General features: G+C 38.4%; 1 protein-coding gene across 1 annotated transcript in view; it reads right to left on the reverse strand.

Annotated features, from left to right (window-relative positions):
• Window positions 1–12700: 12700 nt before the first annotated feature.
• STXBP4 (syntaxin binding protein 4) overlaps window positions 12701–22528 on the reverse strand; it is a gene marked incomplete at its 3' end in the record, with an annotated part of 127879 nt that continues 118051 nt past the window's right edge. The window contains exon 16 of the mRNA XM_084237048.1: window positions 12701–12812. Coding sequence (XP_084093174.1) covers window positions 12701–12812 — 112 coding nt within the window. The remainder of the gene's footprint in view (window positions 12813–22528) is intronic.

Here is a 22528-nt window from a genome sequence, read left to right on the forward strand (position 1 = left end):
CTTCTGTCTCAGTAGGACAAGAACGCACATCTACAAAGTTTAACTAGCAGTGGTACCAGTCACTCAATGAGTAGGGTGATTGTTACTGCTTTTCTTGCTTAAAGGGGGTATTGAACCGGGGGGTATATTAGTTTGCTGGGACTTCCAGAACAATGCACCACAAACCGAGGGGCTTAAACAACAGAAATGTATTTCCTCACAGTTCTGTATGTTGAGGTACAGGAGCCAGGTGTTGGGAGGGCCATGGTCCCGCTGAAGGAGCCAGGGAAGGATCTCTTGGGGCCCATCTCCTGGCTGCTGGTGGTTCTTCAGCTGGTGGCTGCATGCCACCAGTCTTCCCAATGCATTCTCTGTATGTGTGTGTGTGTGTGTGTCTGTCTGTCTCCACTTCCCCTTTTCATAAGGCCACTGTGATATGGATTAAAGTGCACCCCTTCATTTTAACTTGATTACCTTTGTAAAGAGCCTGTTTCCAAATAAATTCACATTTTGAGGTACTGAGAACTTAGGACTTCAACATATGAATTCGGGGAGAATCACTTTACCCCATAAAATGAGAGGAGTCACAAATCCATGTCGATAGTGCCATGTATCTTATTCTGATGGACTGGAAAACAGCATGACAGGATGTGGTCAGAGGGGCTGGTGTCCACCTCGCCTCAGGTGGGGAGGGTGCCCCTGGTCAGCAAAGGAAATTTATGTGAGGGGCTAAGTCTCAGGCTATTGTCTCTTAGTGATAAAGCAATCTTGATTGAATGTTATTTAAAAAATACTTTTTAATATAATATTTTTGGAATTTTAATTAAAAACCTTTTAGTGGAAATTTAAAGCATTTTATTTAAAAAATCATCTTAAGGCAAAATGAGAATTGTTTTAAAGGAATTAACGAGTTTTCCCTCAAGGACATAGCTCAGCAAAACCTTGAATAGCTATTGGCCAGGAATGCTTTAGAAGAACCATTTCATTTGAAAAATGGTTGGACAAGAGGGACTTACAAGTTCTCATCAATGGTAAGATTTTGTGCTTCTTGGAAAGGCATCATCAGAGTCTCACCTAATGTCTTGTAGGGACAGTTCTATATCAGGCGTTTTGTCCAAAGGAAGAATATTTCGAAGAGTTAATGTGAAAAACTTAATGATGGGTCATTGCCATTTTTTACTGCACAAATGTTTCCAGTGGAGGTTAAATAGGTCTGGGATCTTTGACAATGGCAGACAGATATGGCAAACTATGGCAACGTGCAGGCTGGTTCACCCTATGATACTCTTGGGAATATTCAACTAACATGCATAAGAGCAACAAGGGGCTTGCTCTTTACTTTGCCATCAAATCTGCTCCTCCCCAGAGGATGGAATGGAAATACCACATCTGTCACAACTCTAGCTTTCTAGTAAGAAAAAAAATCTGGAATAAGCATCCAGTGCAGAGACTCTGACCACACAAGTGGGGTAGAAACAAGTATTAAATGCAAATCTGTATATGTGTGTGTGGGAGGGGGGTTCGTTTCTACAATAATCCCCTTAATTATGGAGAGTGCAGTTGAGGTCTCACTCATGCCCACAATCCACTCATTTATCTTTCCAGCCCCTATAACATTACAAACTTTCACCAGATTGTATATAGAATTCCAAAGCAAAACTGTCCTAGGAAATGTATGGGAAAATAATAAATATAATCAAATCAAATATGCTTTCTTCACACCTGCATAGAATTACTAACATTTATTTTTTCTAATAAAAGACATGCCCACTATAAAGGATTTTTTAACTAGCAGGAAAGAAGGTGCTGGACTAGATTACTGAGGGAGTTTGAATTGTCTACAGCATTAAAGATTTGCATCACAGAGTAAAAAAGAGTTATCTGTTTCTGGAAGTTTAGACATTCAACTCTCATCCATATGGGACTATGAATCACTTGAGCTCTTCCAAATATGTTCTGTTAGGATTTTTAGGAATAGCTTTTAAAATCATTTTGATTGAATTAATTTTTTTTTCAGATGGGGCATCCTGTTTTCATTTGTTAAGGCATTTCATCTTTAACTCAATTTTAAGGATGCTGCGGGATGAGCCAGGAGCAAGGAAATTTGATCCTTAGGACCATATTTCAAGGATTCTAAGACACACATTTTTCACATTTAAATGTCTTTGAAATTGGGATGTGTACCAGACACTGTCAGTGCTCTTGGGTCGCTCTACCGCTTTCCTGAATTTTAACTCTATGCATTTTCCCCCTCAGCATCCAGCACCTGTGTCTCTTTGCTCTTGAGTCTGGGAACCCACTTGGCCTACCCAGAGCTAGAGGTACCTGGAATTGACCCTCCCTCCCAGGTCTCTTCTACTCACCAATGACTGAAGGTGCAAGGGTGTGAGTACTCTGGGCTCCCTGGCCTCTGACTCGGCACGGGGGTGGGGCTGCCACTGTCTCCTGTGGGATCAGCTGAATTGGGCTTTTTCTTGGCATCACAACTTTACGCTGCCTTCTCCTCCACTCCCCTTTGTGTTGATCCAATTTCTGTACTTCCCTGCTGGATTTCTCCCCCTCATTCAAGCAATGCTTCATATCAGGGGAACCACACATATTCCCGGCTGTCTTACAGTCGTGATGTCTTGCGGTGCTGTTGGCCGGAACACAGCGATGCAGTCAGCACATGAGGAGTCTGGCTGCGTTTCTGGCTGTTTCCTGTAGCTTGAGTGGACCATTATTTCTTTACTCCTCAGTGGATCAAGCATTGAAGGTCTACTGGAGAAAGGGATGTGGATCCTGATTGCAATCTAAAAATCTATAAAATCTTTTTGAGAAGGAATAAAGTCACAAAGATAGATATCAGATGGTTTCACTTATATGTGAAATACAGAGAAACCAAACAAAGGGTCAGACAAAGACAAACTTTGAAAGCTGAGCATAGATATGAGGCGTCCAGGAGAGGAGGGGTGAGTAGGTGTGGGAAGGGTGGAGGAAAAGCACAAGGGACTGTGGTGATGAGGTAGGGGAGTTTTGGCAGTGGGAGAAATCATATATTGTCCAAAAATTAACAACGATGAAAGAAAGAAAAAATACTAAAAGAACAAAAAAACAAGCATCAAAACCTGGGAATTGATGTCAAAGCACAAGCTCTGTGGTGGAGCACTCGGGGTGTCTTGGGGGTGGATGTGGTGAGATGTCAACCTCTACCTCTCAATCACATAGTGTGATAAACAAATGTTACCTCAATAAAAAATTATATAAACCCCTAAAGACTTGGGAATTCTAGGAGCCACGGTGGAGTCCCCCTTTAAGAACTGCTTCAGTTTGAAGGTGGACGACTCTAGTTTGAAACAGAGATTCAAAAGCATTTCATTCTGAAGGTAAAGAAGTTGTAGGAATATCACCAATTATTTGTATTTCATTTTACAATGATACAAATCTATGTTCGAACATCTCTTAGAGTTACTTAAAGATACTATGCCATATTTTAAATAACTTTTTTTACATATTCAATGATATATAAAATGGTGAGTCCTATAAGTGATGGTGTTTCACATTCGGTAAAATTCTGATCGGGTATATGGTCTTCAATGGGGCAGAAGGAATACAATCAAAGAACAGTCTTTGCAATATTGGGAAAACTGAGATAACCTCACAGATGTGCTACCTTCTGTGATTCAGTGAATCCCCTTGGTGAGTGAGGACCTACCAACTTGGTCATATGGCTGAAATTTTGTATAATTTAGTCCATTAAATATTTTATTCTGCCACTGTGTGGGTATGTGTGATGTATTCATATTCAATGTGTGTGTGCACCCATTTCCCTTCAGATATTCCTGATATTGAGCACTTTTACTATTCAGATGCAAAACCATGCACTTAATTTGCTACCAGCTTCTTATTTTGTGATCACGAAACTATATAGAACCCATGTAATCACCACACGAAAACAAGAAGTTGGCCTTAGATTAAATGTGTGCATGAGTTCCCAAATGCACAACTATGCAGGATACAGGACTTGGATCTGCTTGCTGGCACATTTTCCTCTTCCATTCCAGAGAAATACCTGACCGACACTGTCTATATGCCAAGATAACTTCATTAGCCACCCAGTTTGTGTTGTCTTCCTATTTTCCCTCCCCACATTTGGCTGATGAAAAATTAATTTCTCCATTGTGGAACAGCAATAGTCAAGCAACTCCAGTGGGCTTAGTTATAGATGGGATAATTTCCCCAGTTCCAGAGTACCGTGGCAACACACAGCTCCCCTGTGCCAGATCAATTCTTCGGCAATGTGATTAATTAACCTGTAAGAATAGAAGTTTGATGTTGTTGCCTTGAAATGCACTTGTATTTTGCTTCTAGGGATGATCTACTCTTTTGTACCTGCATTATTCTATTGCATTTTTTTAAAACCCTGAGCAAGTAAGCTATACGTATGTGCTTTACAAATCCTTCCACTGCGATCACAATGTGAGGTTTTTTTTTAAAAGATCTATTTATCTATCTATCTATTTATTTATTTATTTATTTATTTATTTATTTATTTATTTATACAAGCACTGGGTACAGTCAGAAGCGCGGGAGGGTGAGAGAATTCACCAGAGCCAGAGCGGGGAGCAGAACAGGCAGACTGACAAAATACACTGCTGAGGGGAGCAGCAGGCGCAGCAGGAGAGGTCTGCATGCCATGTGGGACCCTTGCTGGTGGCTGGGGATTGAACTGGCATTGCAGAGGCTGCAGGCAGCTTCACAGCCCAGTGCTCAATCGCTGCGCTACCAGGGGAGGCCCCACAATGTGAGTTTTATGGTCAAATTTAAGCAGCGTAGACTTCCTTCTTTAGCAAAAATCTCAAATTATTTCAACATTCATAGACCTAGTTAGTATAGACGTGCTTACCTACCATCTTATTTCCCTTTTTACATTCACTTGGTCCTTCCCTGCCAGAAGCAGGAAACTGCTAAAAGTTTTTGAAAACAATAAATCACATTTTATTTGTTTTGCTTTATTGGATATTGCTATGTCATGTCTTATGTGAGGGATAAAAAAAATACATGAACTCTGACTTACAGGGCTCAGAGTTGAGTAGGAGAGACACACAACTCCCTTTCCTGCCCAAGTGAATAGTAATATAGTATGATGGAGGTTTAGTAAGGAAACTTGAACGATAGGGGGCTGGAGTAGGATTTTAGAGTGTGATGGTCCCAGGTAATCGTCTCACCTTCCAAGGTTCTAGATAAAAACACCTGAAAGCAGCAATAGACAAAAAAGAAACAACAGACTATATGAGCCAGTTTGCTATCTTTCCATTTTTCCCCCAGCGCCTGATGTACTTACCTAGATACTGATGTTAAGTGGAACAGCCACAGGAGAGAGACTAGTTGACTTCAACCAGATCTTCAATTTTCATTACCACATAGAGAAAGGAGGCACAGAGCAGATAGAACAGATTTCAAGTCTTTAAGAATCAGTTCCCCAGCTCATTAGACAAAAATAAATTAGTAAATGAAGGGAGTGAGTGTCTTTACAGACAGCTCAGCAACCCTGCTTGGGACAGTTATTCTTGCTGGGAAGAGGGGCTGGACACAGATGAAAAATGCAGAGGTGGCACCTCTAGAACGCCAATGCTGGGCATGCGGAAGGAAGTATGGGTCACGTCTTCACAGAAGAGAAAAATTGAGAATGGGGACGTGAAGAATGAGAAGGAATTTGATGAAAGAATAAAGCAGATGTTCCCCAGGCAGAGCAAACAGTCTATTTGAGTAAATTTTGGGGGTGAGAAATGAGGGTGGAGACAAAACAGAAGGGGTACTGTGGAAAACAGGGGGACACTGGCATCAACTGTGTGTTTCAGAAAGATAATTTCGACAGAAATGTGGTGGGGGGATCGGTGGAGACAGGTGCAGTAGAGAGGAAGGAAGGTGTATTGCCTATATTGCAATTATCCAGGCAGTAAGTGAGAAAGACCTGGGAAATAGTGTTTGCAGACAACAGAGAAAAGGAGATATATTTAAGAAATGTAATAGAAATAGTATGTCTTCTTCTTTGTTCTAAACTCACTAAGCATGTAAGTCACTGCTTGAGAGTGCAGAGGAAAAGATAGGTCAAAAATGTTACTCTAAAAGAGTTCCCTCTAGGAGGAAGGAAATAGCAGGAGAAGGGAATAAATGATCTTGACCATCACTAATTTCACCAACTTGCAGTTCCTTCTGTTGTCTGGAATCATTGCTAAATTCTAGGAGGTTTACCTAGTGCCAATCTCCTTGGGTTTGGATAGGCTGATGTCATTGCTATCAGGTTCAGTGGGTTTAAGGCAATCAATCTGATCTTCTTATTTGGAGCATATTGAGCTGCTGAGGCCCACTGAAGTTGTTCAAAGTCCCAACTGCCTAGAATCACCAGGCTTCATTTTCATCTTAGAGAACAGTGAAGAATGGGCTTTCTTTGCTCTCCAAACTACAAACATAACTAGGGTTTTGTTGCTTATACAAAGTCGACCAGGAGGTTACATTACAGGAGGGCTCAGGAAGGCCTTTTCTCTGGGACCTACCAACATTTTTGTTGTTTCCTACCCACAGACAGAAGAATTTCCTAGATAGGGAGTAGCAAAGTCCTGTTCTTCCTCATCATAAATGTTCTCAAATCTTTGATCAAAATCATGAATCCTCTCCAGTTCCCAAAGGAGAAAGAGTTTTGAAACTCAAAAGAGTATATGTTCCTTTTCTTTCTTATGTTATACCCCTTTCTTCAGGCAATGAACATTAAATGGACTAGAAGTTCAAATATGGGATAAAGAAGGGGGTGAAAGAAAATAAATGGAAAAAGCTTTGGTGACTTTGCCTGTAATATAAATCACATGGGGGCTAGGATCATGTCTGTTTTGCATTGTACCCCTAATACTTAGCAAAGTTTCTGGCACCTAGTAGCATTCGATAAAAATGTTTAAGTGAATAAATGAATATAAGGTCATGAGAGTTAAACTGGAAACTAAGTGTTAGTTATGGACAGCACATTGTGCATTTGATTTGGAACATATGCACTAAAGTACTACGTGACAGGTACTGTGCCACGTCCTGAGGATACAAAGGTGAATAACACAGATAAATCCTTCCCTGTGGAGCTGACTTCCATTATTACATCCATTGTTCAGAAGGACAATAAATAAACAGATCACTGAAAATTGATAAATAATGTAAAAGGAATAAGTAGAGTGAAGTGATAGAGACTAATTTGATGATGGGGGAATTGGAAGGAGGGGGTGTCAGAGGTATTGAGCTGATTTCACATTCCCTTAGATACCCTCCCTCCAGAGTGAAAATCATACTAAAAACAATTAACACAAGTAGTGTTAGTTAAATGGAAAAAGTCATTTGAAGAAAGCAAATGCAGAACTGCAATTAATATTTAATATATGAAATTAAATTAAATATTTAATACATAATCATCATGCAGGCACAATATTACATGTGGATAGTTGCAGATAAAACATATCGGGCATTTTATTTCTAAAGTTACTCCATAAGCATATTCTTTTTAGAGTTCTGTCCATCTTATCAAAAGTTATATGCAATAGAGTATGCGAGTTGTTTCAATGTTAGTCCAGTTCGTTCTGTCCTATAGCTTGTAAAATTCAAGTTTGTTGACCCCTAAGAAAGTTGCATTTCACCTAGCAGAGAAAATAAAAATGTCTCATTTCCCCCTAGGAAAAGGATAATATTTTCTAATTTTTCAAGCACTTTATGAAAGTATCATTTGACTCTGTATTTTTACAGCTGGTTAGCATTTATTATTGGAGAGGCCCTTCATGCAGTATGTTCCTTTTCTTTCTAGTCGAGGGGTGTTGTTATTATTTTGGAATTATTCAAATTTAAGAGAGTGATAAAAGACCTCTACTCAGGGTTCTTGCTAAACAACCTCCTAAATTCCTTTAAGGAAAAATAAAATTTCTGAGGAAATGAAAATAAAGGGAAAGGTTTGGGATTATGAGCTTCTTGATTGGGAATCAGTGCTATTCAGTGTGGCAACTTTAAGACCTTAAGTCTTGTTTGCTATTTAGCAGGTGCTCAGGAAATGTCTGCTGTGTTGAATTGGTTCAGGAAGAGACAGGAAATTATGATCCTCATTACACAGATGGGGAAACAGAGGCTCAAAGAATTTATAGGGGTGCCTGTATTGTGCTTTGTACTTTAACCAGGGACTGTCACCCAAGATAGCTCATTTAAAAGTTGGTCCTCATCACCATTATATGTAAAGCAGTAAAGTGAATATTTTCAAGTAAAAAGATGAGAGTAATAGTGTGTTCGACATATGGTGAGTTATGTCATTCCTAGCTCCCCTATATACATCTAGTTAGTCTCAGATGCTAAGGGACAAATAAAACCTAATGATGACGAAATTCTGGTCCTTAGACATAGAAAGAAGGCTATTCTCCCAAGGACAAAACAATCAGAACAGTTACTAGCCATGTTTGGATTTTAAGTAAGTCCTATAAGAGAGAGAAAATAAAAGCTCTCATGTACTATTGTGGTAGCATAAATTGGTCCTATTTTGTGGAGAAATTATATTTACCAGAATTAAAAAAAAAAACAACAAAACAACCACCACCACCTAACTTTGAGGTAGTATCTGACTTTTATGAATGTATTCCTACTACAGACATAATGGCACAAAAATACACAGGAGGAATAGCAGTATAATGAATCTAAAAATGTTCATGGTGACGATGTTAATAACAAGAAAACTTAAAACAGTCGAAGTGTTCTGTCAACAGACTGCTGGGTACAGATGTTATGGTGAGCTGGGAAGTGATAGTTTATGCAGACATTTGCAATATAACATTAATCTATGTATTGACATGAAATAATGACTACAATACATTAAGTCAAAAGGAAACTACTAACAGTTATGATCGCCTTTGAATAAAGACACCAAACTATTAATGATGGCTACCGCTGGAAAATGAGATTTTTTTTTTCACTTTATTAAATTCTCTATGACTTGATTTCTAAGGGGAAATAGATTATTTTTAAAATTAAAGAGAAGCTGTTTAATTCTGGTTAACTGAGAAGCATTTTATTTTTATTTTTTTTTAAAGCCAACAGCAGAACCCAGGAAATGGCTAGCTGTTGCCCTACCCCCCATGGGGAGCACTGGGTACTGTGCTCGGAACCCTATTGGGGCGCAATAAGTGTTTTGGGAATGGATAAGTAAGGATGAAGTTAAGTGAGTTAAATGAGAAGTTAAGTGAGAAGGACATACAAACATTGCAATTTTTCTAACCCTAAAATATGAGTGAGTCAGGAGAAGAGTTTGCATTGACCATGTCAACAGGGTTGACTTCTATTAAAGAAAGTTAGTTACATAAATGTCAACTCACCAAAATGTAATCTGGGGGTTTCCCTTGTGTTAGAAAAAGATTCTTAAGGAGTCCCCACCATGCTTTTTTTCGAACATCTTTGACCCTCTCTTAGGACACTTGGCTGAGAGGTCCTGAGAGCATAACAGAAGGGACAGTGCTCCAGTCACCCAGCCAGTTCAGACCCTCAAGCTCCATGACAAGGAGTTCCAGTTGACTGGCCACCTTCTACGACAGTGCTTCCACTTTCTCCCAGGGAATTCTTTCATCATTAGCTCCAAACACAAGAAAGATTCCTTACTTCACTGAACAGAAATCTGCTCTTCATAAAGCTGACCCCAGTCCCCAGCTCTGGCCTTAGCATCACACACACACATTAAGCAGTTCTGCACCATGGTTTGGGAGAACGGGCTCTGGGAGACCAGCTTCTACATGCAGGTGCTCTAACCCTTCCGGAAAGATGAGCTGCTGGCTTTCAGCCTAAGTGCCTTCTTTCTAAATGGAGAAACCTATTGTTTCTACCTCACTGGGGGGTTTTAAAAGCTAATGAATTAATATTTGCAAACTGCCCATCACAATACACAGATGCTCAACAAGTAATATCCTTACAATAGTTACAGGTCTTTTCCATTAGGTATTTGACAGAAGCAGGGAGAAAATGGCACAAAACAGCAAAGTTAACATGCTCGGTGGCTGTCGGTGAGTTGCATGCCTGAGGACCTTGCTCTCAAGTCACTCTAGCAACTCTTTGTGTTTTCCTCAATAGAAACAAATTAGAAAGACACTTCCGTGGGGGGAGGGAAATTTCATACCACTAATTTGGCAACAACAAAAAGTCTGTACTTTCACAATCATAGGTACTAACTTACAAAAGTAACTTCAGGTGTTTGAGAATCTCACTCACCTCTGGGGGACACAAGGTAAGAGCTCCCTCAAGGGTTTCTCTCAAAACTTGTCTCCCTGAAGCTTCCTCATAGTCAAATGGCTGTCAGGTGAAATGCAAGTCTCAAGCCATTCTAAAACACATACATGTATTATAAATACATGTATTTATAATATTCATTGAGATTATAGATAACTTATGAGATTCAGTAGATGAACTAGATGAGACTCAGGAACTAGGTCTAATCTTAATCTAGCTACTAACTTGCCATGGAAACTCAGGTTCTCAGTTTACTCATCTATAAAAATTAGAATGGATGTTGCTTACACTATACTCTAAGGAGCTCTAGTTGTGCACAGCGGTGCTGGGAGCTGCCTTAATTGAGCTTCAGGTTTTCATCCTATTTCAAGCAAAACAGCAGCACTGACAAAAAAAAAAAAAAAGTGCCACATGTATCAGAAGTCGGCATAAGAATTCATTTGAAAAACTGGTCTTTTTTTACCAAAGATGTTTGAAAATCATGGAATCAGGTGATTTTCAAGGTTCCTTCCAGAATTTCAAAGTTCTGAGTTCCTGTTTCCAACTTTTATCTCCATGGTAAAGAAGGAGAGCAGAGGGTGAGGGGAGTGCAGGATGAGGAGGGCAGAGAACACGTGGTGACCTCTCAGTGGTATCAGACAGGCACGGTTTGGAAGCCCAGTATTCTGATTAACTAGTGATTCTTGCTTTCTTCCTAAGTAAGTTACCTAACAAAACATTGGGTGATAATAAGCTCCTTTTTTATTATTAAGTTGGTTCTCACTGCCCAAGACATTGAAAATAACTTTCCGCCTCTCAACTCCCCATTTCCCAGCCTCAGCTTAAAGGCATTAATAAAGGAAAATTGGGGTCTCCCTGGTGGCTTAGGGTTAAGTCTCAGCACTATCACAGCTAAGCGCTGAGTTCAATCCCCCTCTAGGGAGAAACCCACATGGCGCGGTAGACCTCTCCTGTCTCGCCTGCTGCTCCCCTCAGCAGTATTTCAGTGGCTCTGCCTGTTGTGTTCCCCGCTCTGTCTCTGGTGGATCCTCTCACCTCCCTGCAACTCTGGCCTACACTCCAAAGTTCTATGCAAAAATAAATCTAAAAAAAAATTTAAAATTAAAAAATTAAACTGAGAGAAAATCTTTAGCACCTCCAGGTCAATGGCTCATTCCTCCCAAAAACTATCTAGCAGGATCCTCACAGTACAACAAAGCCAAATCAAAAGAAAATTAGCTTGCAGGTGATATTGGCAATAACATGGTCAGTGTTGAAGAATCCCTGGATGTCTCTTTGATGGCAGAGGACATTCCATGTATCCTCTTCTCATCAAGCCTCCTCAAACACTCCCCCTGGCAAGGGCAACCAAAGCAGAGTAAATTCTGATGTCAGCCAGTCGCTTGATTTTAGATTGTGCTGCAGAAAAACCATCCCACCAAGGCTGTGTTCCTACTTGATGAGTGTTTGGGGGTGGAGATGGGAGAGGGTTCAGAAGAGAACAGTGGGGTTATGTGTAGGCCACGCCTGACTGCAGAGGCACCTTCTGAGTGTGCGGCCGCTGGTGTGCACAGCTGTGGAGCTCAGCTGCATCAACAGAACCATGGAGCCCTGTGTGAAGGGCTGTGACCTCCTACTGCAGGGGCTTGGGGGTGGCAAGGGGACTGGACATGGAATCAGAAGACTTAGGTGTGAGCCTCAGTTGCTGGACAAGGTGCATTCTTTCTCTGAACTGTGATTTTCCTAACTGTAATAAAAATACTCACGAAATCTGTCTCATAGGCTGAGGTATGGCTAACATAAAACAGGTCTGAAAACATTTTGTAAATTGGAAAGCTCCATAAAGATGTATGCTGTATTCAAGAGCCTGTGAAATAACTGGCTATATGTGATCCTGAAGAAACACCAAAGAGCGTTGTCCCAATCACTCTCCTAAGATTTGAATATATGAGGTTAGTGAATTATCAAATAAATGAAGTGTTTCACTATGTTCTCAGAAATCCCAATGTCTGACTATAAAAACCATTGTATCTGATATTCCTTCACTACATATAAAATTACAAAGAGCTAAATATAAATGAACAGCAAACATATTATAAAATCTAATTAATATGACTTCAAAAATACATTCTTCAAGAACTATTATAGTGGCAACTGATACTACAAATGTATGCAGTTAACTATATATAAAATTACAAAGAGCTAACTATACATGAACAGTGTACATAATTATAAAATTTAATTATCTATGACTACAAAAATATGATATTCTTAAAGAACTACTATAGTGGCAATGGATACTATAAATGCATACAGTTATATACCACAAAGTTTTACAAAAATAGCCTAAATCCAGAGTGTCCATTTCTCAACTATAGTAAGTAGCGTGTGTCTTACTCCTATTTTGAACTGCTCAAGAGTTGTCCATGTGGGCCGAGATGCCAGATGGCCACAGAGCTCAGCTTCCTACAGGGAACCACTAACTCTTCTGGTCAGGTTCTCTGAAGCAATCCTCTTCATTTTCTTCTGAGCAGGACAGGTTCAGGGTGTTCATCACGGGATGGATCCACGACGTGGTCTGTGTCACGTGGCTTGAGGAGAACAAAGAATGCAGTCAGAGGCTGAAAAGGCTGGCCTCCTGCCCACCACACTAATGCTGGTGGGTCCTAGTGACACCACCTCTGCCCGCTGAAGTCCATGGTGAAGCATCTAGAACGTCCTAGTAGTTGTACTGAGTCTTAAAAATGTCTTAAGTTCAACAAAATCCATTTCTTTTTCCTTTGGTACAAAGGCTTGCAGGAGGACATACCATCTTTGCCTCCTCACTTTTCCTTACCTGACATCTTGTTCATCAGTACGTCTGATAATGATCTTGCTGCCACATCTATGTAATCTTTTCCTTCCTTTCCTTTTCCAGCGCTCTAGCTTGGGTCACTAAAATAGCTCATCTCTCTGCCTCTGTTCTGGCTCTTTTCTAATTCATTCTCTACTCCAGCCAGAGATCTTTCTAAATGACAAGCCATACACTGTTGCTCGCCCGCTAAAAATTCAGTGCCAGCCAATGCTTTCTGGATTCAATATATATTCTCTAGTATAGTAAACCTTGTTTTTTTACCTGCCTCAACAATACTTTCAATACAATTACAGTCCTCTGCTCCAACTGATTTATTTAGTTAGGTCATACTAATCCTAAAGAACCAAATTCCCTTTAGGATTCTTTCAACTTGTGCTCATGGTTTTAGCTTTCATTACACTATATAATACATGTCTTTTTTATTTTGAGACATTCTTACTGCACATGAAGCTCATTGGGGGAAGGAACTATGCATCTCTGCAGTTATGGTGCCTAACATGTCCACAGAACAAATTACTAGGCATTTCAGGGAAGAACCCAAGCAGAACTAAGGAAGAACATACAAAATATATACATACAGCATGTCTAATGAACAGTGAAAAAACTTTACAAAGTGTGTTTGGTGGATGGTTTTTCTTAGACCTCATATTCAACTCCCAACCTTCAGCTAGACAAATCACCTAAATATTATACTCTCTGCCCAATTTTTGAGTGATGGACAACTTCTGGAATTAGGATGATTTATTTCTTCTCCCTGGCTACTCTTTCTAGTCCTGGTTCACCCACTGTCCTCACCTATTCTAGATGAGATTCCCCTCCCGCCATCATACCCAAAAACAACCTCAGAAGCTGCCTTAGACCAAATCTGTCTGAGGGCTGGCACTTATGAGGCTCAATAAGATTGTGGATCTGAAACTATCTCCTGCTACAGAATAACATTTCCAAAGTGTATTCCATGGGTTTTTAAATAAATGTTATGTGAGGAAGAAAAGGCTATGGTCAAAAAACTTTGAGATACAGTAGGTTAAACATAGTTGTAGGCCTCTTTACTGTAGGATTTCTGAAAGCCTTAAATATACCATGGTTCTCCGAGAGTATGCATTTTATTCAAACCAACCTGCCTCCATTGCACACCCAGGTCTGATGTCCCATAGAGCACAATTTGGGGACCGTCACAAAAATGCACCTACTTTATTGGTTGTCGATGATAATCACTGAAAATGGTGGATTTAGCACAAATGGTTAGTTTCACTGTTCTTACTGGATTTGGCTCATTTTTAATCTCATAGTCTAAATTTTATCTTCCTCACCACCCCATATAAATTGTTCCATTTCTCTACTTAAATATTTAAAAATACATTTTTCCAAGGAAGAAGATCACTGATAGTTTCAGGATGGGGTAAAAGTTAAAGTTTTTCAGAATCAAGGTGAAGTGGAAAGGTCCAGACATCTTCAGTTTCAAAATCTCAGAGTGTGGTTAAGTGCTACAAAGAATCATTATTCTCTTGACAGTAATCCACTTTACTATTATCTCTTTAAAATGGTTTAATGGAATTTCTTATTATGCAGGTTAAACTTACTAACGCATTTGCTTCTGCACAGGTTAACTTCATTTCATGGCATTTATGAAGCTGGAAAGCTGCCTAAATGAAAAGTAGTTTTAAAGGAATACTAATGAGTGTAACGTAATAGGGCTAGAATGCCATAAGGTGAAATGAGGACAGCGTCCTGTACAAAGCACCTGCTTAAAGCTAAAAGGAAAAAGCTTGAGAAAAATTTAAATCTTGGTGTATTTAATGTTTATTAGCACATTTATAATATGTTAGTTCAAGGGAGAAACTTGAATTTATTATTCCAATTCCCCTATAATGGAAGAGGAAGAGTAGGAAGAAAAAGAGAAACAATTATCTGGAGATAAGTTTCAGTGAATGTTTTCCTATCTGGCTAAAATATAATATTCTCATGCCTGCAATATTATAACTGTCCATTATGGACACTGCATTAAATTTGTAATTTACAATAATCAAAAACAGAGTTCAAATTTAAAAAAAATTAGTTATAGACACTGAACGATGAATGAAAGTCATCCTTGTAACCTTCTAACCCTCCCTTAACACATTATCAAAAAATCAACATCTGATCCTCCTCCAAATACAAAATACCATGAAATATTTATTAATCATATGTTTACAACATACCTCTTTGTACATGTTTGATAAATCTAGCACCAAACATGTATTTACAAGTCAGACAGCATTTTATGTTCCAAGTATGTATTGGGTTCCAAGTTCATAACTGGGTCTTTTGTAAAAACATTCAGAACTAATGCTTTTAAACTTATTCAATGCATGTAATGTACCTAGCAAAGATACTCAATAAATGATCATGGAGCTTTAAAGATAATTAGGACTTTCTGATTACTGTAAGAAAAAACTTGGAGTTCGCCCTGTGATGATGGAATGGGGCCATTTATGTGTAGACCATTCAATTTCATGTCCTAGTGAACACTGTGACTAAGAGCTTTGACATAATCAGTATGATGAGATAATCCCAGATTTACTGGCTAGAGAATTTTCCTGTCTTAAAAATATTTCCTCTCTGATTTCTATGCTTGGTAATTCAACTGAGAAGAGAACGTAAATCAGTCCTGTTGACTCTGTTTAATTAATAAAGATCCATGGTTCATAAAGTGAGATGCTTCTGCTTAGTATGAAAAATTTAGAGGTCTGGAAAATAAATGAGACTGACTATGAAACATGAAACTCTTCCATTTGAACATACAGTATCTCTGGCAAATGTTCCTGCCAAGAGCATCTGACCTGACTTGGAGAGTAGTAACAGCAGTTCAGATATATCTGAAAAATTAAGAAGCATAATACTACATGTCTCAGAATGATGGCCAAATCTGTTGTTGGAAAACAATAATATTTGATCTGGGAAGATGACAGTATTGTGCTTTTTCTTTTATATTAGTAAATTGAAAGACATATTTTAGAGCTTATGAGGGAGAGCTAAGAGAACATAATTTATTTTATTGGCAGAGAAATGTAAGTGAATTATTTAAATCCCATTTTAATTACCCTCCTTATGCTTCTTACCTTCTAACATGCAAACTGCTTCCTTTCAAAATAAAAATTTAGGACAGTCTGTTAAGAGAAAAGTGGTTTTCGAAAGACAAAAAGTGTACTAGTTTTGTAGAAATTCATTCTTCCAACTGTCTGTAATGATGAAAGAGGTTCTTTTGTTAATTTTCTATTGTAGATGGCACTATTTATATATCATTGGGAATTTAGCAAGACTGCATGCATTATTTTATCACATTGAAGATAAATCTGCAGATCGATGAGCCTAAGTAATTACCTCCCAATGTCAACTTTTTTGGGAAAATATAATCGTATGTACATAATATTCACATGCACCAGAAAACAAAGACAAACAAGCAAATAAATGTTAATTACATATTTCTAGCACCAGTAACTTTGAAGCACTGGAAAATTTTACAAATTGCCATGAACTGCGAGCTATAATAACAATCAAAGAGTTATACTTAAAAGTAAGCCTAAAATAGTCTTGTGCTAGAATAATTACCTTTCATTTCTTTTTGGATGCATGTCATCAAAGATCACTTATGTGTGGTAGTGGAAATGCTGATCAATTTTGTATAATAATAAAAAAATAAATACATGCAATTCTAATTGGAAACAAATTAGAAGCTAAGAAGAAAAAAATGAACCATACCAATAAGAGTTCATAAAAGTCACCAAATCACAGTAGGACAAATGTCATCTTGTCACATACTGTTTATGAGAATGACTACAGATTAGTAATAGAAGTAGCAATTCTAAAATGTGCTTGAGAGAAACTTATAGGCATTTTGCTCCCACTGATGTATAAGTAGAGTTCCCTCTTATATAATTCTGGAAATATATTCCTAAAATCAAAATGAGTAGTTCTCATTAATGATCTTCGTAAATATCACAGAACATTTTGAACATTTTGTAATTAGGCATTTGGAAATCCAACGAGGCTCTGATCAAATGAGAATTCCATCTTTTACGATCTTGAGGACAAATTTTATTTTTATTATATATTTATGGTACTTCCTATAAAAATTACATCTGATATAGTTTAAAATTTAAAAAATCCAATTAATTGAAAAAATCTTTAGGTCTCCAATTAAAAAAAGCTATAATAATATAGTACTTATACACAATGTTGGACAAATTTGCTATATCACTAAACTTGTTAAAGGTCAACACTGAAAATAAAATTTCAGAAAAAAGTGAAAAATATGAATTACACTTTTTAAAATAACATACACATACTTGTCTGCTGTAAATTATTGTATAGCAGCGATTTACAGAGTATCTTAGGGAGTGAAAAAGCCCCCCAGCTGACACAATAAAGTTTTCAAAGAAACCATTCTGAAGTCAAAGATGACAGTTCTTGGTAACTCTTGAAAATTGATGCTATTTTCAAACATGATAGAAAGAAAATCCAGAAGCCATCAAGGAACATGTCCTACTGACAATGATATCTATATCCTGACCTATTAGGTAGTATAGACAATTATATAGATTTTTATAGTTAATATAATTGTTTATTCTCATACACTTTTTAGCAGTACCCACCATCAATTTATGTTCTCCATAACAAATCTCTAAACACTACAGAGATCTGCTACTAGGAGGCAGTTTCCCACACAGGGACTAACTTCCCAGCTCCCTTCTTATACTTTTTTTTTATATATATACTTTTTTTTTTACATCGTTTTTCATTTTTGCACAATGTATGCATTTTCATCTTGGTTATTGTCCCCATACAATTCCCACCCATCTTGTTTTGTTCCTACTCCCTCCTCCTCCCCCCCACCCCTTGTAATGTGTCTCTGGTTTATAGTTGCTTATTGATTTTGATTTTTACTTTATTATAATTAGGTTTTTTCCGAGTCCCTTATTTAGGTTTTCTACACAATGGAATATTACTCAGCAATCAAAAAAGATAAACTCATGCAATTTGCAGCAACATAGATGGGTTCATGCTCAGCAAAATAAGTCAGAAGGAAAAAGAAAAATAGCGGATGGTCTCACTCCCCCTTATGCTCTTACTTTAGCATATCACCATTTAGGCAACTAGAAAGTGTTTGGGGACATAATTAGGGTTAGGTGTGGTTATAGAGGTGGGACCCTGGCCCAAGGGCACTGATGTCCTTATAAGAAGAGGAAGAGAAGCCAGAGACCTCTTGCCATGCACACACAGAGAAGCCATGTGAGGACAGGAAGAGAGTGCACCAGAAACCCATCCTGCTGACATTTTGATTTTGGATCTCTGGCCTCCAGAACTGTGGGAAAAAAAAAAATTCCTATAGTTTTAGCCACCCAGTCTGCTGTGTTTTGCTCCAGCAGCCTCTGTTGACAAATTGAATTAGTAAGGCAAAGCATTTGATTAAAAAAAAAAGTTTTTGTTAATAAATTTAAAGAAAGGGTCCTAGAGGAAGAGAGAAGTTCACCTCTGGCTAAAAATAAGTATAACCCCAGGAAGGGATGAATTTCCAAAGTATTTTACGCAACTATAGAAGGTTTGCTTATATTACCCCAAAGGAATGATACAGAATAAACCTCATGCTTCAGTTATAGCTATTATTGGTTAAGGCGGGGGGGGGGGCGAGGGTTTGATATTAGCTATTTTGATCTGGATGTTTTATTCATTTCGGAGGACTCTGCCATTCTGAGTATCCTATGCCCGCCACGGGCTGGTTTTTCCTTGAAATGACAGCTGCTCACACTGTCTTTCATAGTACTACACCCTTTCGTTGATATTTACAGAAAATCCAGAGCACACAGTCTCAGGTTCCCGAGTAATGCAACCTCTCTGCTCCTGTCACAGGGCTTGGCCAGGCAGAGGGTTAAGTGCAAGTCCTGGCTACTGGTTTCTACTTGCAGCTGTGCAAATGTCACTTAAAACTGTTCCACTGGCAAATATCCACAGCATAAAATAAGGGAAGGAAGGGGGAACTGACCTCTGGTAAGTATGAACTCTGTGCCAGGTATTTTGACAGGAGTTCTACGACCCTTATTTTATTAAATTCCTAAGACGCTCCTGGAAGATATAAACTACTATCCTTGTTTTTGGACAAGAAAAGGGGGTACAGACAATTGAAATAGAACAATTATACCAAGGTCACACTTGAAAATCTTGGCTTAAACATTAGAACCCAGGTCTAATGGGTTCTATATGGGAAGCCCATGTATTTTTTCTGACCGATTGCTTTCTGAAATTGCCAGTGCCAGAATTCCTTTGATAATATCTACTTAGTCACTACATGTGCTTCAATGGATGTTTCAAATCAGTTCTCAGATAGATGGTTACATCCAAACTTAAAATGTATTCATAGCAAAAATGTGTTTGGGGACAAAATATTTCAAGTCCTCTTTTGATTTCTTCCTAATAGTCTCATGAAGAATAAATGCTCAGGATTCTCACACATGGAAAAATAAAACAATGAGGCATTCACATGCATTTGCCTTATCTAGGCTAATGATAGGTACACAAAAATCACCCTGACACCTAGTCAAGTGAGACTTAGACTTGAGGAGTCTCTCAGTGGCTTCTTTTTTAAGTCATCAAGAATATATCAAAACAGGGCCTCCCTGGTGGCGCAGTGGTTGAGCGCTGGGTTGCGAAGCTGCCCGCAGCCTCTGCAGCGCTGGTTCCATCCCCGGCCACCAGGTGAGGGTCCCACATGGCGCGCAGACCTCTCCTGCCGCCCGCTGCTCCCCTCAGCAGTGTACTTTGGTTCTTCTGCCTGCTTTGCTCCCCGCTCTGGCTCTGGTGAATTCTCTCACCCTCCCGCGCTTCTGACTGTACCCAGTGCTTGTATAAATAAATAAAAATAAATCTTTAAAAAAAAAAAAGAATATATCAAAACAGCCAAATTAAGGGGGTCTTCAGAGGAAGGAATCCTGCCAGGGTCCAGGAGCTAAAACAATCTGCCAAGAATTTAGGAAGTCATAACTTTTTTGCAATCAAGAAACCATCCCTTCCTTTTCAATCTCCCTAAATTGTTAATTACATTAGATCTCCTACATTAGAACTAGGATTCCTTTACTTTCAAGAAAGTTAGGAAGAAGAAAAGATAACCTCAAATTTTTCTCTTTTGGGTTTTCTATTTTTTATTCATTTTAGAAGCGAAATGACAAAGAAACTTAAACCTTTAGTAGTAAGCTGACAAAGACACATTTTATTCATATTTAAGTTATAGTTTACATACTTTTTATTACCTGGAAACAACCTAATAGGTTGTCCTACCTCCAGTTCAGACAATCATTTAAGGTATTAATGAACTGACTGGAGAGAAATGAGTAAAACCACACCTACTCAGTCATACTTTATAGTCATAAATGCAAAGCTCTTAAATCTCTATCTCATCAGAATTTGGTGCGGGTTACCACTGTCTAATTTGCTATTCCAAAGTACTATTTGTAGAACTGACACAGTACTTGCATCAGCAAGATGCTCTTAGAAGGCCAAAGATTGCAAAGATGTGGCATGTGTCTGATATGCCTCTTCCCTGCTATACCCACAACAGACATATCTAATCGATCAAGACACACATCAGTGACATTGAATGTGGTCTCAGAATTCTTCACAAAACACTGAGACAGTGAGCTGAATTCTGTTTGTCTCCTCTGCTCTACCAGAAACTTTATTTTTATTCCGAAATCATAGATTCCCTAGGTTCTACTAGGGAGTAGTATGCATTTATATGCTGTACATATAATACTTCCCATATAAAGGAGAACAGGTTTTACAACATAAGGAGCACTTGTTCAGATTTTAGGACCTGATACAAAGGCATATCAACACAAACACACAGGAAGAAATTATAAGCAAGCTTAAGTAACTTAAAAATAAATGATTATACCTACTTGAAAAATCACTAATAGTATAATTTGATGTTTGAAGCAAGTATTTAACACTGAAAATTTTATATTGTTAATATATTACATAAACAATATTATATACATTGTGTATATATTATGTGTTTGACATATTGTGAAATGACAAGGGGGCAGCATCCTCTACGATAGTTCCTGATGACCCCCACCTTCTAGTACTCACTCTTGTGTACTTATACCAGGGTTGGGCTGTGTGACCACTGGTATCTGGCAAAGGTGATGGTATACCATTCACCTCTGAGGTTGGTTACAAAAGACACTGTAACTGATGTCTTAATGTGTCTTCTGCTCTCATGTTCTTATGTGCCTTGCTCTGGGGGAGGCCAGTTGCTACTGAGCGCACAGCTCCAGGGTCCCATGGAGAGAGATCCACTTTGTGGTGAGGACTGAAGACTCCTGCCAACAGCCAATATGTGAGCTGGAAAAAATACTCTAGTCCCACTAAAACACTCCATGGCTCCCAGCCCTGGCTAACAGTTTGACTACAATGTCATGAGAAACCCAGAGGGGAAAAGAGCCAGAATGATCTGGCAAACCACCCTTGGATCCTTATCTTTCTGAAAATTCGGTAAGAAAATAAATGTTTACTGTTTTAAATTGCCAAATTGGGGGGAATTTATTATTCAGGAATAGGGAATTAATACAGTAATGATCATCAGTCATAGTAAAATCTTAATCTTTCAAAGAAAAATAGAGTATGAAGAAAGCAATGTAGCAGCTATTTCTAATTTGCAATATTTAAATTCACTTTAATTATCAAACATAAGCCTCATAATAACTGTTAAGTTATAAAACATACATAGAAGGCATGTGAACTTTTAAAGTGGGATGATATAAAAAGAATACTATAAATCTGTAAACATATAACTTAAAAAAAATAAAAAGTTCAGTGGAAAAATGGTTAAGTTGATCAGATAATTTCATTATAGCACCATGAAAATAACTGACACCTTGTGATTAAATTTAAGAATGTTGTAATTCTCTCTAAAAGGAGAAAATAAGCAAATTTTCCTTTGAGCGCACTGATACCTATCAATCAATTAAGTGAGCAAGTCGTGCCTCTGCATACACAATTTAGTATGCATGCGTACAACATAAATATGTGCAGAGACATGTCCATTTGTTGATTCCATGAGACACTGGCTCTGGCGATGCCAGCACCTTGATTAAATTTGTCTGTACCAGTTAAACTGTTTTCTTCTCTTGCAACAGGACTTAAGTAGATGACTACAAGGTGTTAACAGGTATGCAGTGGGTATGTGAATGGATAGGAATATTCAATGTGGACTATATTCATCTGGGCATTCCTGGGACAGTTATTCCTTTGCCTGAGGCTTGGCTTCCATCAGATGTAATAATTCAGTTTCTGGGAAGACAGTGACAGATGTCAATCTCAGAGAAAAGATTCTATGTATACAGACCATCATCTTCGCCCATGTTCTGGAAGGCTGATTGCAATCACTGCTTTATTTTTTTAATTAAAGGTGAGAGTGGC

The sequence above is a fragment of the Talpa europaea genome (assembly GCF_964194135.1).
Source record: "Talpa europaea genome assembly, chromosome: 7".
NCBI lineage: Eukaryota > Metazoa > Chordata > Mammalia > Eulipotyphla > Talpidae > Talpa > Talpa europaea.